The sequence below is a fragment of the Petaurus breviceps genome, unplaced genomic scaffold (genome assembly GCF_028583685.1).
Source record: "Petaurus breviceps papuanus isolate PSGF00001 unplaced genomic scaffold, PetGlider_PUasm1.0 91041, whole genome shotgun sequence".
Taxonomy (NCBI): Eukaryota; Metazoa; Chordata; class Mammalia; order Diprotodontia; family Petauridae; genus Petaurus; species Petaurus breviceps.
In genome coordinates, this window is record NW_027187400.1 from 38,093,203 (window position 1) to 38,110,481 (window position 17,279).

Genomic DNA, 17,279 nt, shown 5'->3' on the forward strand with positions numbered 1-17,279 from the left:
AGACCCAGATCTCCCTTGCTTCCCTCCTCCTCCCTCTGGTCATCACTTCCGGCTTCTCTGGTCTATAGCTGCTTGTATGCATCTCTCAGCCTGCCGGCTCCCCCATGAGCTCACAAGCTTCCTGAGGGCAGGGACTACCTTTCCCCTCTTTTTGTATTCCCAGCACTTAGCACATAGGAGATGCTTAATGTTTATTAATTAACTGATATTGGTGATTATTAAGGAAATTAGGGGTTGTAGAACCTACCCCTCTGTCACAGAGGAGCCAGCCAGGGATCACTAAGTGGTAGCAGACAATTACTGACGCGATAAATAGACAAAAATGATAGTTGTCCAAAGAAATGAAACTAATGTCAACAGTTTTGATTCCTGAAGAATTACATGTGTGGTCTGAAGTCCGAGGCCTTGGAGGTCTGGAATTTTTTTGCTTACACAATGTTTTTTGAGCAGGAAGAGGGCACGCATGTTTGCCTCTTGGCTTGCATAAATCCCCATAAATCCAGAGACCCATCCTTGTCTCCCACGGGATAAGCTGGCACAATACCAATGCCAACAGGGCAGTTTCCAAGGACAGTCATGCCTGGGCTCCGCACACGGGGCACAACCATGAGGCATTATGGGGAACCTAGTCTTAGAAAAATCCCAGTGCTAAAGTCCAAAACAGGAAACGACTGATGCCTTCTGTGGCTAAATATTGCCTGGACACCACAAAGTGAAGTCTGGGGTAAAGACATACACAGACCAAATAAGAAAAAAATCTGGATTCCCTTGAAAGAAATTTGGGGTCAGAGGTCCAAGCTCTTTCCTTGGATGAGGTGGCTCATTTCCAGCCTTGAGACTCAAACATCTTCAATATACTTCCAGGAGAGAATGTAAGCCCCTCGAAGGTAAGGGGCGATTCATATTTGTCTCTGGATCCCCAGGGCTTATGAGGCACAGGGTCTGGCCCAGAGGAGGTATTTAATAAATGCACATTATATCGTATTGGTTGGGAGGTGTCAGTCTTCCCAAGAGAACAATGGGTACCACCACGTGATCTGTAGAGATGTTCCCCAAGACGGGGAGCCAAGTAACAGATAAGCATGCGTATGTATGTATGAGTGGGGTACTCTCCCTCTGCACCCTCTCTGAAGACTCCTCAGAATGAAGAGAAGGGGAGAAGCTATTTCGAAACCAGAGACAGACTTTTGTAAGACTGGACAGACCCGAGTCCTGTGTCCTAGGAAATGACACAACCCAGAACCCTTCCCCGCTTCCCTTGCTGTCCATCAGTCTGAAGCCCTTCAGGAATTCTAGGAGTCTCTCAGAGCCTTTTCCCTTTGGCAGTTGCCAAATAAGGAGAGGTACATTTGGATTGGCTATCCCCTATTTCCTTCTTTCTAAGCCCGCCTCCCAGCCACTGGGAGATAGTGTGGGGCTTCTTTGTTCCCTATCATTGGAGCTCAGACTGTGATCCTGCTTCCCAGCCAATGGGAGAAGGGACAGTGGTGGGAGGGGGCTTGACTGCGGGGTATAAATTCTTGTTCATCTTCTGTAATATGCCTCATTCTGCAGGCTGGTACTGATGGAAAGGATGCCCTTTCTCCTGAGAACTGAATAAAACTTCCTGTTCTTTCCTCAAGATACCTCTAACTTTTAATTTGGGGGGGGGGATAGGGGATTTTTGGAGTCCCTGTACTCCATACACATATTATTATAAATATAATAAAAATAATAAATATATTCTTGGTTACTTTTGTTAAGCACCCACTGCGCCAGGCACCCTGCCCTCAAGGCGCTTACAGTCTAAGGCAGGGAAGCTACAGCTGGAACAAGCTGGAGAAAAGCGAGGGAAGGGAACCCCAGAACTAAGGGGAACTGGAAAGGGTGGGATTTTAGCTGGGGCCGGGACCACAAAGACAGATGTGAAATCATGCCTGCTCTCACAGGGCTTCCGTCCAATTGTGGGGAAATGACGCAAGCTCAAACAAGTGCCGCGTGCCAAGGGGTCTCTCCCGTCTCTGTGTCCCCTGCCTCATGCTGAGATAAAAACATTCAAGGCCCAAAAGGAAGAAAAGAAACAAACATTTATTAAGCACCTATGAATGCCAGGCATTGGGCTTAGAAGTGAGGTGTGTGCTTTTGCTAATTTCATATTACTGTCGAGGAAACTGAGGCAAGAGCAGGGTCACACTGCAGGAAAACGTCACCGGAGGCTACATTTGAATTCAAGACTTTCTGATTCAGGGTCCAGTGCTGTGTGCACAGTGGACCCACCTAGCGGCTGCCTTGTGCATGGACAGGGCGGCTACTCTCCTCCCCTCTGCCTAGAACTATGGTGCAGTCCGGGTCCACCCCAGCCCCACGAGAGGACTTTGATAGGCTTTTCCCCTCTCCAGGGTAAGGATGGAACCGTCCGGAAGCCACCAATAGGTGCAGGGGAAGATGATGCTTCTCATGGGATGAGCAATGATAATGTCCCCCCCAGGGTCAGAATGAGACCATCCGGAAGCCACCAATAAGAGAGGGTGGGAAGGGGGAAACTCCGCCTCTTTCTTCCCCTCCCGGTGGAATGAACAGTAGTAACATCCCCTCTCCAAAGCTCCCCCCCCCCAGTCAGGATGGGGCCGTCCAGAAGCCACCAATAGAAGGCAAGGCTGGCAGAACCGCTGTTGCTTAGCAGCGCCGCAGCCGCCCCCGCCCCCGTGCGCCGACCAACAGACCGACCGATTGACCGACCGACCGACTGACCGACCTGCTCCCCTCGGACTCCATGCTGAGCGCCGCTGCCAAGCCGCTTCTCCGCGCCTTCCTCCTCCTCTGCCTCCTTCCGCCCTGCAGTAAAGGCGGGCGGAGACGCCTGAGGTTTTGCGGCTACATGGTGGAGGTGCGGTTGGGGGGCGGGGGGACCGCGCCGGGAGGGGAGCGAGGTTGCCGTTCAGTTCCGCCCAGGACTTCCGGTGCGTCACTTCCGGCGCCGCCGCCGCCGCCTTTTTTACTGCTGCGGCTGTCGAGCGCTACCGCTATGGCGTCCGCCCCTTCCTTTTATCGCGCCGGCTGCGCCCCATGCTCCCCACGCCCCAGAACTCTTGCCCGAGAGCGGCCTTGGGATGCGGCTTTCCGGGGCTCCACTCCTGCTTCCGCGGACAGCCTGGGGCGTCCGGGGTCCCAGGGTGATCCCAATCCTGGCCCGGGTGTTGGTGAAGGGCGCCACCCCCACCCCGGAAGGGTGTGCCGGCTAGGCCTGGGGCGGATCAGCCTTCCGAGAAAGAAGGATGATGTGCGCCGTGTATACAGGAGTGTATATCGACACGGACATGTCTGTGTGTGTGTCACACACGGGCAGCTAGGACAGCACCGGGCGTGTGACCCTGGGCAAGTCGCTTCACCCTGTTTGCCTCGGTTCCCTCAACTATAAAACCAGTTGGAAAAGGGAAAGGCAGACCCCAAATGGGGTCCCAGAGAGTTGGACGTGACAGACACATGACAAGAACGAAAATTGTACGCGATATCTAGACAGTGCTGAGCCAGGGGTCAGAAAGTTCTGAGTTTGAATCCAGCCTTGGACACTGGCTTATGTGATCCTAGCCCAGTCACTTTACCTCTGCCTCAGTTTCCTCATCTGTAGAATCAGGATAGCCCCTTCGTGAGGGTTGATGTGAGGATAAAATAATTTTAGAACGCCTAGCATAATGCTTGGCACTTAGCCATTATTTTGCTTATTGATCCTGGGCAAATCGCTTCACTCTGTTTGCCTGTTTCCCCATCTGTAAAATGGTAGGAGTAATAACAATAGCACCTCCCTCCCATGGTTGTTGTGAAGATCAAATGAGATAATATTTGTAAAGCACTTAGAACGGTGCCAGCACAAAGTAGGGCACAGTATAAATGTTAGCTGTTACTAAAGTAATTCCAAGCATGTGTGGGGGAAACATTAAGAATTGGGGGAGAGGGGTTGTCCAGAAATGTCTTAGGTAGGAGTACTTGAAGGAAATTATGAGTTCTAAGAGGAAGAGGAATACAGTCCAGGTTTGGGTCACCACCTTGTAGGAAGGTTTTGAGGCTGGAGATAGAACATCCTGTATAGGGAGCAGCAAGCAGACATGAAGATGTGGTATCAGCCTAGAGAGATGGATTGGCACCAACTTGTGGAAAGCTTTAAATGTCAGAGGAGTTGTATTTGATGGCAGTAGGAACCACTGAACTTTGGGTCTGAAATGATTTGGTCACACAGACATGTGCTTCAGAAACACCAGTCTGTCTGCTATGTGAGGATGAGACTGGAGACAGCGAACAGCTGGAGAAACATGACCAGGCCCTTCTGGCCTGTATGGACCTTCATTGCAGTAGAGCAGTTCTTTTAGATCTCCCTAACAGTCACTGTCCTGCTAACTACAGTACTTTCTCCAAACCTTTCATCCATCCTCAAACACAATATATAACATATCTATTCCTCCTCCCAACATCCCTCACTACATCTTCCATCTGAGATCTTTGCTTCATTTTCTGGGAAAAAGGAAAAAAAAAAAAAGACCATTTGATAAGGGCTCCCTCTTCTCCCCTCCTCATCTCACATGTCCTGAATATCTTCCTCCCCTCTCTCTTTCTCGGCTTCTACTCCCTCTCACATAAAGAGGTGGCCCTGCTGCTTCCCAAGGCAAATCCAGCTGCCTGTCCAAGTAACCCCATTCCATCCCATCTTCTTCAGCACTTTCTTTCACCCATCTTTTACCCCCACTTTCACGGATCTTCAGTCTCTGTCTACTGGCTGCTTCCCTGCTGCGTACAGATCTTTGAGTGGCTCAACCCATCCTCAGAAACCCTCACTTGGTCATTTAATCCCCAGCAGCTATCATCCCATCTCTCCTCCCTTTTGTGGTCAAACTCCTGAGAAGGCCAGACACCATCAGTGCCTCTTAACTCTGGATTCTGGCCTCTGACTTCACCGTTCAGTTGAGACGTCTCTCTCCAAAGTTAGCTGTGATCTCTTAATTGCCAAATCCAACAGCCTTTTCTCACTCCTCCTCCTCTCTTCACCCTCTGACACTGTGGGTCACTCTCTCCTTCTCTAGATTTCTGTGACACTGCTCTCTTCCTGTCTTTATTCTTGCTTGTCTGACCATTTGTCTTTTGCTGGCTCCTCAGTGGGTGCCCCTCAAGGCGCTGTCCTGGGCCCTCTTCTTTTCCCTGGGCTGTTTCACTTGGTGAGCATGGATTCAGTTCTCATTTCTTTGCTAACCTCTCGACCTCCAGGCTTTCAGCTCTGACTGTCTTTTGGATGTCTCATAACCATCTTAAACTCAGTATATCCAAAATGGAACTCATCATTCCTTCAGAACCTTATCTTCCTAACTTCTGTTATTGTTGAGGGCACTACCACCTTTCCAGTCACCCAAACTCACAACCAGGGTGTCATCCCTCATTCCTCACTCTCCCACCCCTGAGCCCCATGCCCATTGTGTTGCCAAGGCCTGTCTGTTCTACCTTTGCCACACCATTCATATATATATATATCCCTTCTGTTTCCTCAGAGGCCACGTCACCAAGCATTTAATATGTGCCAGGCACAGTGTTAAGTGCCTGGGAATACAAAGAAAGGTCAAAATAGTCTCTGCTCTTCTAGGGTTCCCACTCTAATGAGGGAGGAAGCTCGCAAATAGCTGCGTACATTTAAGATGTACACAGGATAAAATGGAGCTAAGCGCAGAGGGAAGACATTTGAATTAAGGAGGCCTAGGGAAGGCTTCTTGGAGAGGAAGCCAGGAGGCAGCAGTGAGGAGGGGAGTGTTCCAGGTATGGGGGCAGCCAGGAAGAAGGCAGTCTGGAGCTGGAGTGTTTGTGTGAGTGACAGCCGGGAAACTAATGTCACTGGATGGTGGAGGGGTACAAGGTATGAGAGGACTGGAAAGGCAGGAAGGGACCAGGCTGTGTAGGGCATTACAAGCCAGAGTGTTTTGTTTTTTGGGTTTTTTTTGCGAGGGAAGGTAGGGCAATTGAGGTAAAGTGACTTGCCTAGGGTCACACGGCTAGTTTTTTGTGTTAAGTGTCTGAGGACAGATTTGAACTCAGGTCCTCCTGACTCCAGGGCCGGTGCTGTATTCACTGTAGCACCTAGCCACCCCCAAGCCAGAGTGTTTTATGTTTGATCCTGGAGGTGAAAGGGAGCCCCTATAGTTTATTGAGTATGGGGCTGCCGTGGCTGTTCCTGTTTTCTAGAAAAACCCCTTTAGTGGCCCAATGGAGGATGGTTAGGAGTAGGGAGAACGTAGAGGCAGCTCCCTGCCCCCATCTATTTGCAAGAGTCCAGGCTGGCAGTGATGAGGGCCTCCACCCAGGGTCGCAGGACCCAGGAAAGATCCCCCCAGGGGGATAATAAGGAGGTATGATCAACTATGAGGAGAAAAGGGAGAAGCCTCCTTCTACCCCTCATGTCACACCTGGGCTGAGGGTGACTTTGCCTCCACTTTAACACCACTTTAAGTGGTGGCCAGCAGTCCAGAGCGTCCACCAGGTCTCCTCCTTACTCCCTATCACCTCAAAGATCAAATAGGAAATCCTCCGTTTGACTCAAAGCTGGTCATAGCCTTGCCTCCTCCCCACACTTCTCTAGGCTTATTCTTTAATTCTCCTCTATGTGTTTCTAATCCAGGAAGGCTAGCGTCCTAGCTGTTCCTCAGACAAGACTCTCCGCTGCCTGACTGTGCGTTTCTCACCCAATGCCCCCCTGCCCAGGACACTTCCCCTCCCCACCTCTGCCTTCCCTGGCTGTCTTCAGGGCTCCCCCTCAGATGGCACCTTGGCTAGAAGCCTTCCACACACTGCCTGTCATCTGAGATTACTGCTAGTCTGCCTTGGATATATGTGTGTGTGTATCTTGAATATACGGGCTGTGCTCGCTTTTCTGTGTGTCCCCAACCTTTATCCCATGCCTGGCACATAGTAGGCACTTAATAAATGCTTGCTGACTGTTGACAGACAGATAAGGAAGCTGCCACAATAATCCAGACAAGGTAAAGAGGGTCTGATCTAGGCTGCTGGCCGCTCGAGTGGAGGGAAGGGTGTGGGTGAATGAATGAATGAAAACCTCTTTAGTAAACACTTTTCTAAACCCTGGGAATAGATACAAAAGCACAGGCAGCCCCTGCCCTCAAAGAGCTTGTGGAGACAGTTCATGTTTCCTGATATTTCGGAACTAGATGGTTTCTTAAGCTCCTTAAATGTGCCAGGGCTCTTTGAGAATCCATGGATCTGTGGCATCGTCTTCTGCTCACAAAGACCTGCCCTGCAGGGCTGTGAATCAGAGCTGGTGAGCTGGCAGGCTCAGTGCAAGAAGACGCTGTGAAGGTTGAGTAAATGAGAGGAGTAACTGATTAGAGATGGGACCGAGGAAGAAGGAAAGGTGGAAGATGGCTTGTGGGGATGCTGCCGTTTGAGAGAGAAGATGATTCCTTTTTCGCCTTGTTGAGTTCGGAGAGCCTCTGGAATGTCCAGCAGGCAGCTGGGATGTGGGCCTGGAGCACAGGACATACGTGAATGGGCTTGTATTTGGGAATCATCTGCGTAGTGGTGACAGTTAAACTCATTGGAGCTGCTGAGATTCCCAAAAGAGAGCCTAGAGAAAAAAGGGTGCAGGACTGAGTCCTGAGCTACACACCAAGGGGATGGGGCATGGCTCACGGTCCAGCAAAGAAGAGGGAAGAGGAGAACCGGAGAGAAACGCATCAGGAGCCCCAGGGAGGAGACCACATCCAGGAGGAGGGAGAGATGCTGCTAGTGGAGAGGTCTGGGGGGAAAGGAAGTAGGAAAAGGCCATTGGAAGTCACTGACAAGCATTTGTGAAGTCAGTGCTGGGCTGGGCCATGAGCTGAGTGCTTGGGGGGTGGAGAGGAAAATTCACAAGCAAAAATGAGGGCTCCAGGACCTTTCTTGCATTGTCACAGGAAACAGCCCGTGCATGTAGTAGCCTACAGCATAGTGTCTACACAGTAAATACAGGTCAGTTCAGGTGTCAGCCCCTTAGCACATCCACCTTTTTTTCATTCTACGTTGGCTTTTAATTACTGCATGTATGCCTTTTGCTTTCACATCCCAGTTATTCCTGGAGATACCACTTTCACCAAGAGTTTAGCTGAGGGCCCAGGGACACCAACTGGCTTGTGTCAGGGGCTTGAAGCCGGCCTGTCTGCCCTAGAGGTCCCTTCTCTCTCTTGCTTTCCTAGAAAGCCGTGGTATCTTCACTGGCCACCAGAGGGAGCCCACTCGGCAAATTCCCTTTCGCACGATCTGATTCAGTTTAGATGAAGCGCTGCCCCAAAATACTGAAAAGTAGAAAATCTATGGCACTGACCCCCCCCCCCCCTCGCCGCCTTGCCTCTGGACTTTGCCTTCTTTGTCAGCAACCAGAACACGTTCGTCACCCCCTCTTTGCTGAGTTTGCTGAGGCCGAAGTGTGAGGAAGTCCCAGGTTCACCCATCGATCTTCTCCTGTGTAACTCCCCCTCTCTTGAGGAAAAGAGCTGATGTTTATGGAGAGGAAACCCAGGTGTTTAAACAGGAAGATAACGGCCTCCTTATGGCAGATGTGATGAGTCTCTATCCTTGGATTGCCACTGCCCCTTCTCCAGATGTTCTCTTGCTTCTTGACCTCATCTGGTCAGCACTAGTCCTAAGGTCACTGCCACAGTCCTCAGTCTGGTCTTAGCCTTCCTACCACTGATCCAAGGCATATACAGGCCTGGGTCTTGACCATGGGCCACACAAGGGCCAGACCCTGAAAGTTCACCATCATAGGTGGACAGAGATGAGCTCCCTGCCCACCCATATCCTGATAGCTGAAAGGAAATATCTCTAAACAGCAAAGGCAGGAGATAGGGAACTTTGGAAACCTGGATTCCTGGTTTAGAGGTCCCAGACTCTGTAGCGCCTCACCAGTCTCTTTCCCCTTTGAGATTTTGAGGGGTGCTTTAAATTCCCAGAGAAATGAAACTGCTGGAGAGGATTCTGGGAAGATGGAAGAGTGGGTCAGAAAACTTGCCTCAGAGTGAAGATAGAGCAGCAGAAATAAAGAAAAGTCTGGGTCAAGCATTGCCCTCCTAAGACAATTTAAGAGGACCCCAGGAAAAAGCCGAGCTCCTGGGGTGGAAGTTTGGCCTGAGTGAAGTGCAAACACCTGTAGGTCTACACCTGTAATCAACAAACAGCAAGTCTTGGGGTAGCCTCTGCCTCAGGGACTTTAGCCTCATGGACAGTGTGAGCATCAGAAGGCTGAGTAGGAGAATAAAAGACCTTCCACTGTTGAGGGTTGCCAAGTACAGCTGTGCTGGACTGATTTGGTCCCAGGTTGTGCCTGTGGGGGAGAAGGAGCTAGCATATGCCTGGTGAGTGCAGTAGCAGAGGGATGGGGACCCTGCTGGCTTTGGGTACTTGCAGGAGAGCAAAGTCCCTGGTTTCAGTTCCAGGATGGAGAGAACAGTTGAAGATTGGAGCCACCAGAGGGACCAAGAGTGTGTGCAGGACAGTGGACCTAGCAGTGCTAAGGAGTGTAGAAGAGTGCCCAAGTTTGGGCCCAGGACAGAGCTCAGAAAATAACGGACCAGAGGCTTGGGGCATCATTCTCTACATCTCGGGACTAGAACTTGATTATAATAGCTTCTGAAAACAAAAATAAAAATGAATAAGCAAAGGAGAAAGAACCTGACCATAGATAGCTACTGTGGGGATAGAGATGATCTGAATTCATATTCATATAGGAAGATAGTGGAGCTAAAAAAAAAAAAAACTACTCCATTTTCAGTGAGAAATGATCAGAAGCCCAAAAAATTCTTAGGAGAATTTAAAAAGGACTCTAAAAATTAAATAAGAGAGATCAAGGAAAAATTAGGGGGGGAAAGCAAGAAAATTATGAAAAATCAATGAACTGGAAATAGAGAATCAAAAATTTAAAGAAGAAAATAATTCCTTGAAAACTAGAATTGGGCAAGGGAAAGCTAATGATGTTAGAAGGCACCAAGAAATAAAAAATCAAAAGAATGAAAAAATAGAGGAAAATGTGAAACATCTTATTAGAAAAACAATTGATTTGGAGAATAGATTGAGGAGAGACAATAGAATAGTTGGACTACCTGAAAGTTAACAATCAGAAAATGTCACAAGAAATTAAGGAAAATTGCCTTGAAGTTCTAGAACAAGAATGCAAATAGAAAAAAAAAATCTGCTCATCACCTAAGAAAGAGCCCAGGAGGAAAACTTACAGGAATATCATAACCAAGTTTCAAGGCTCCCAGGTTAAGCGGAAAATATTGCAAGCAGCAAGAAAAAAAAACAATTTAAATATCATGGCGCTACAATAAGGATTACAAAAGACCTAGCAACTATTACTTTGAAGGCCTATAGGTCTTAAAATGCTGTATTTTGTAGAGCAAAAGATTTGGGGTTACCACCAAGGTAACCTATAATCTTGAATGAAAAAAAATGGACATTTAATGAACTGAAAGACTTTCATGTATTTGTGACAAAAACAGCAGAACTTAATGGAAAATTTAATATGTAACATCTCAGAGAAATAGAAGGTAAATATTAAAGGCCAGGGGTGGCTAGGTGGCGCAGTGAATAGAGCGCCTGCCCTGGAATCAGGAGGACCTGAGTTCATATCTGACCTCAGACACTTAACACAGACACACACACAAAGCCATGTGACCTTGAGCAAGTGACAACCCTAATTGCCCTGCCTTCCCCCCTCCAAAAAAAAAACCTTCAAAAATATTAAAGGCCAATTATAAGGGACGCAATAAGGTCAAACTGTTTACTTTCTGTATGTGAAAATGTTATCAGTATTCTTATGACTCATCATTATTTGGATATTTTGAAAGAAAGGCTTGGGCTGAACTGTGTATGATGGGGTGATTCTGTAAAAAATAAAACTGTGGAGAGAGAAAAAGGAGTAATTATCTCATATAAATGAAGCTTAAAAGGAAGAATTGATACAAAAACAAGGGCGTAGGGTGGGGAGAGGATGAGTAATTCTGGAACCTTACTCTCATCTGAAGTGGGTTAAAGAAAGAACAACATATTTGTCTAAAAGGATATAAAGTTCTTCTAAATTTAGAAGTAGGGCAAGGGGACGGAATAAGGGAGGGACTTTTAGAAGGGTGTATAGATTAAGAATTAGGAAAGGGAGTGGATAAAGGAGGGACTGTTGGAGGGGTGGGTAGATTAAGGAATAGGAGGGCAAGGTAGCAAGTAGAAGTAAATTAGATGAGTGAGGAGGGACAGGGTAAAAAGGGCAAAAAGGACAGTGAGGAAAAATAGAATGAAGGGGAATATGTAACAAATACTTGTAACAGCATATGGATGGATGAATTTACCCATAAGTTATTAAAAATTATTTTACTGTTAGAAAAAATAATTCATTTGAAAGAACAAAAGGTCAAGAATTTCAAAGAAAGTAAGGGGGAGAAATGTAAAGGAAAAAGATTCAGCAGTACCAGACTTTAAACTGTTATAAGGGGGCAGCTAGGTGGCGAAGTGAATAGAGCACTAGCCTTGGAGTCAGGAGGACCTGAGTTCAAATCCAGCCTCAGACACTTAACACTACTTGTGTGATCTTGGGCAAGTCACTTAACCGAACTGCCCTGCCCTTCCCCCTCCAAAGAGCAAAAAAAAAGAAAAAGTAAACATAAGGCAAAAGCATTGTTGAAGTATAAAATGGATAATTTTGATTATTTTAAATTAAAATTTTCTTGTATAAATAAAACCAGTGTAGCCAAGAAAGCAGAAAATTGGGAAAGGATTTTCATAGACAGTCTGTGAGATAGGATATGATTGTGATGGAATACTTCTGTGATAAAAGAAATGATGGGCTGGTTGATTTAGAAAAAACATGCAAAGACTTGGATCTATGAAGGAAGATGCTAACCACCCTCAGAGAAAGAACTGACAAATAGAAATAAACATAGTGTAGTCTTACATATATGTATATATGTGTGTTTATACATATATATGTATTTATAGTAGCATTCAATTGTAGCGTTAGGGAGAGGGAGAGAAGGAGGGGGAAAATAAAAAGTACATAGCAGAGAACAAAAGCAAACTTAGAAGGAAACACAGAAAGGCTAGGTTGCTTAGCAAATACTGTGTAGAATTTATTATATAGGTTTTCAAGAGATGGAAATTTGTTTTACATTGAATCCTCTCATGTCCAGCTGTGTACATGGAAATGAATTTTTTTCTTTTCTCATTTTGTATTTGTTTAAAACGAATAAAAAATTATTTAAAAAAAACTGCTGGGCGGCTAGGTGGCGCAGTGAATAGATCACCAGCCCTGGAGTCAGGAGGACCTTGGGTTTGGATCCAGCCTCAGACACCACACACACACACACAAAACTAACCGTGTGACCATGGGCAAGTCACTTAACCCCAATTGCCCTCCAAAAAAACTGCCAGAGAAGCACCTGCTACATAAGGAGTTTTGTAAAACCAACCAATATGGTGATTGTGTCTGAGAGGGCTTTGCATGGTTGTTGGCACATAGTAGGCAATCCATAAATGCTTTTTGGCTGACAGTGCATATGACATAATGCACTTATGGTCCCCTAGCTCTCCAAGAAATGTTAGCACATTTTAAAAGATGATGGAAAAAAACATTGAAAGATTTTAATTTTTTTTTTCCAATTGAAAATCCACCTTTTGGGGGCAGCAAGGTGACGCAGTGAATATAGCACCAGCCCTGGAGTCAGGAGGACCTGAGTTCAAATGTAGCCTCAGACACTTGACACTAATTGTGTGACCTTGGGCAAGTCATTTAACCCCAATTGCCTCTTCTTCCCCCTCCAAAAAACAAAGAAAAATCCACCTTTTCTCCCTACTTTCCTTAACTGAGAGCAAGAAAAAAATTCATGGGGTGGCCAGGCAGCACAGTGAGTAAGAGCACCGGCTCCAGTGTTGGGACGACCTGGAGATCGAATCCCGGTGTCAGACACTTAGCACCCACCCAGAAACACCTGGCCGTGTAACCTTGAGCAAGTTACTTAACCCCAATTGATTAGGGGTGGCCAAGTGGCTCAGCGAGTAAGAGCACCAGCTCCAGTGTTGGGATGACCTGGGGATCAAATCTGGGCTCAGATACTCAGCACCATGCCCATAAACACCTGGCCGTGTAACCTTGAGCAAGTTACTTAACCCCGATTGCTTTAAAAAAAAAAAATTCATTACATGTACGGTCAAGCAAAACAGATTCTTGCAGTACCTTCATCCAAAAATACATGCCTCAGTGCACTTTTGAGTCCACACCCTCTCTGTCAGGAGGCAGACAGCACATTTCATCATCAGACCTTTGGGATCATGGTTGGTCGTTGCATTAAATTAGTGGTCCTAAGTCATTCAAAGGAATTTGTCTTTACACTATTGTTGTTAAAGTTGTTCTGATTCTGTTCTCTTCCTCTGCATCAATTCATGTGATTCTTCCCAGGTTTCCCTGAAACCACCCTCTTCTTACAGCATACTAGTGTTCTGTCACATTCAGAAACCATAGCTTCTTCAGCCATTTCCCTCGTTTCCAGGTTTTTGCCACCACAAAAAGCTGCTATAAGTATTTTTGTACATAAGGGTCCTTTTCCTTTAGCCTCGACCACTTTGGGCTACAGATAGAGCACCCTGAAGGAGAGCAAGGCAGTAACTAATAAGTTCCTTCAAGTACACTCCTCAGCACGTATGTCCCAGCCAACCTCCCATTACTTGCCTAGGGGCATCTTTACCATTTTATCTCCTGGATTCACCCAGTTACTTCTTCCTCACATCAGAACGGGTAAGGAGACCGAGGTCCAATTGTCCAAAAATCAGAACGAGCAGGATTCCTGCTGCTGGAGGTTCCCCCTCCCTCAGGCTCTCCAGGTGGAGTCTGGATGATCCTCTGAGTGGTCAGTCATGGCAAAGGCTTAATGGCCGTCTTTCCAACACTACTGCCCTTTGCTGTGGTTTCTTAACAAAGGGGACAGGACAGGACAGCGTTGCATCTATTTTGTGCCACCCCCCTTGCTGAGTGCCTACTGTATATGGGAGAGCACACGTAGTCACTGTCTCCCCCTGTGTCTCTCTTCCCTCCCCCCCCCCTGCCCCCCAGGAAACTTAGTACATAGATTTTCCACCAGCCAAGACGATTTTATCCCTCCCCCCTGAGGAGGCAGGGAACTTTTCTGGAAAATCATTGTTTTGGAGCCAGACTGTTCATAGTGTTAATTAATCATAGGCCACCTTAAATGGTAACACTCCCTTAAGACTCCTAAGGCTTCTTGGATCCCATCCTGGTGTTGTTTAGCAAAAGGAGTGTCTTGTTTTCCTTCTTTGTTAAGTAGCAGCTCTGCCAAGGGAAACAGGAAAATATTAGCTGCCTTTGCCAGTACTTGTCTGCTCTTCTGCCGTTTTTTAAAAGCCTCCTATCTGGACTGTCCCCTTGGAGAATGAAACTGAGGTTCAGAGAGTCAAAGAAAACCTTTGATGCTTTTTGGAACAACGAAGTATCTTCTGAAAGCAAACTGGGCTCAGAACGAACTCAGGTCCAACTGCTGGGGAGACAATTGGGCTGTGGCTCAAATCAGCATTAAAGAGTTTGGCTGACTGGAAGATGCTGCTTGGGTCTTTGCATCCTTCTGTCTCTCACCCAGGATGCTCCATCTTCCCTCTCCATGAGTTTGAACCACCTGGTCCCAAGGTCTGGAATGTTCTCTCTCCTCCCCTGCCCCTCTTAACTTCCTGGGCTTTTTTTTTTAATAAATTTTTTTTTCTGGGCTTTCTTTAATGCTCAGCTCAGATCCCATGTCCTATAGGAGCTCTTTCTCAGTTTTCCCTTTTTCTTGGGGGCTGCTGGGGCTTTCTTCCCTTCTCTGATTATCTCCAGTCAACCCTGCACATGTCCTGTAGGTATCTAAGTATTTTCATGTTGGTCTCCCCTTTTACAAGGTGGGCTCCTTGAAGGCAAGTACTCTGCTATTGCCTTTTTTTTTTTATCCCTGCTCCTTAGCAAAGTGCCTGGTCTGTGGCTAGTGGTTAACCAAATACTATTTATTAAGTGATTATTAAATTCTCCTTCTTTTGACCTGCTAGCTGAGAACAGTTGAGACAGGAGTGCCTGTATCTCAAGGCTCCAGACCTTGCTAGAATCTCCTGTTAACCCATCTATCTTGGTGTTTGTCTTTGAGGGTAGCATGGAATTCAAAATAACTGAGGAAATGGTCATGTAGGCTTTTAACTGCCCTGAAAGAGTTCATGAAGTATGACCTTCTATCCCCGGTTCCTCCTGTCTGAATCTTGCTTGTATATAGGTAGTAGCATGCTGTTTTCCTCATTAGAATGTGAGCTCCTTGAGGGCAAGGACTGTCTTTTGTATCCCCAGCACTTACCACAGTATCTCCTGGCACACAGTAGGTGCTTCATAAATGCTAGCTAACTGACTGAACAGATTCTAGGCTAGAATACTGTACGAACAGCCCTGTGTTCTTGCTGAGCAGTGAGCAGAGAGGGGCCCTGGAGAGGGCCCCATCTTTCAGAAAGGCAAGGAGGTGGTACCTGCAACCTGTACCAGACCAATGAGCTTGATGCTTCTTCTGAGTTCCACAACACATTAAAGAAATGAGTTTTGAGTATTTTTAAAAAGGAGGGCATGATCATTGAAAGCCAGTCATTAGCCTTATTTGTTTTTTATTTTAACAGGAAATCAGCCCTAATAAATCAAGACTACCTGACCCCAGGCAAGTCACAACCACCTAACCTCAGTTTACCTGTCTGCCTCAGTTTCCTCATTTGTAAAACATGGATGATAATAGCACCTGCCCTTCCCCCCCGTTGTTGTGAAGATAAAAATGAAACAATGTTTGTAAGTACTTTGTAAACTTCAGATATCATGAATAAGATGTTGCTTGGAATTCAGCAAAGCATTTGACAATGTCCCTCATATGGCTGCTTGTGGATCATACAGACATGGATTAGATGATAGTATAATAAGACTGTGACACAGGAAGGACCCAAAGAAGGACCATCAGTGTGAGCTTGGAAGGAAGTCTCCAGTGGGGGCCCCAGGGATCCATCCATATGCCCTTAGCTCTGGGCTGTTCAGTATTTTTATCATCTCACAGAATCCTAGATCTCAGAGGGCAGCCAATCCATAACTGGCCAAGAATCTTTTCCATTGAGTCTGTGAACTAGGGACTCTTCTTCCTCCCCACCCCAGGCAGCTCATTCCACTTTCAGATAATTCTAATGGTCATGAGGTGTTTCCACAGGTTTTTGTTTCTTTCTTTTTGTAAATTCCACCTGATTGTTTTGGGACCTCTAAGACTAAGACCCTTCTCTGTCCAACTGCCTTGTAAGTGCCTTTCAACTACGGACTGAACATTCCCCTCCTCATCCCAGCTCCCCATCTTCAGGACACCAGGCCATGAGAATGAGAGGAACATGTAGGCTCGGTGAGGGTTGCCAACTCTAACCTGTATAATCAGTGCCTCCCTGAAACTTATTAAAGCTTTAAGGTCATTTGCATGCCTCTGGTGCCAGCCTGCCAGAACAGAAGAATTGAAAGGAATTTACTTGCCCCCACTTTAATAACCTGGGAGACTTCCTGGTGGCAAGTTTCCCCCCCTTGACCCAATGAAGCATGGTTTAAAAAAAAAAAAGTCCTGACAGCTTGAGGAACTTGGTTGTGGGTCTAACAGAAGAGCTTAAAAAAATTTTTTTTTGATTAGCCCCAGGCATGGTGCCTGGGCAGCCGAACAAAACAGCAGGTGAGACAGTCTATGAGGACAGCAGCAGCAGCTTAGCAGAGAAGTCAACAAGCATTTATTAAGGGACTACAAAGGTGTGTAGTAGACAGAGAGCTGGGCCTAGAATCAGGAAAACCCGAGTTCAGATCAACCTCAGACACTAGCCATGTGACCCTAGTCAAGTCACTTCACTGTTGTCTGCCCCAGTTTCCTCAGATTGTAAAATGGAGATGATGACAGAAGACATTTCTTATACCCCATTTCACAGGTGAGAAAACCAAGGTCCTGAGGTTATAGAAACTCTCTACCATCCCACAGTTCTTAACTGTCTGAAATGGGAATTGAATCCAGGTCTCCTAGCTCCAGCTGGGCCTAAGGGTCTATCCACTCACTACTGGTTGTGCCCTTAGCATGCCCTAGGACACTGTAGGTGCATAACAAGGGACTGACTGACTGATCTGATGACACACTGCCTCTTAGAATACTGATGGCCAAGTGAGTGGGGGGGAAGCAATAGGTTTGAGAGATTCCTTGTGAAGGTATGAGCCACAA

At 46.7% G+C, this 17,279-nt stretch overlaps 1 protein-coding gene across 5 annotated transcripts in view; it reads right to left on the reverse strand.

Annotated features, from left to right (window-relative positions):
- The window catches only part of LOC138153944 (uncharacterized), a 39,770-nt gene extending 34,969 nt beyond the window's left edge, over window positions 1–4,801 (reverse strand). For 2 of the 5 annotated variants that reach the window (XM_069078364.1, XM_069078363.1), the window contains exon 1: window positions 2,735–4,801. In XM_069078364.1, coding sequence (XP_068934465.1) covers window positions 2,735–2,754 — 20 coding nt within the window. In that variant the 5' untranslated portion in view covers window positions 2,755–4,801. The remainder of the gene's footprint in view (window positions 1–2,734) is intronic. The other 3 variants (XM_069078361.1, XM_069078362.1, XM_069078365.1) reach the window with 3 other exon arrangements.
- Between the last annotated feature and the right edge of the window lie 12,478 nt (window positions 4,802–17,279).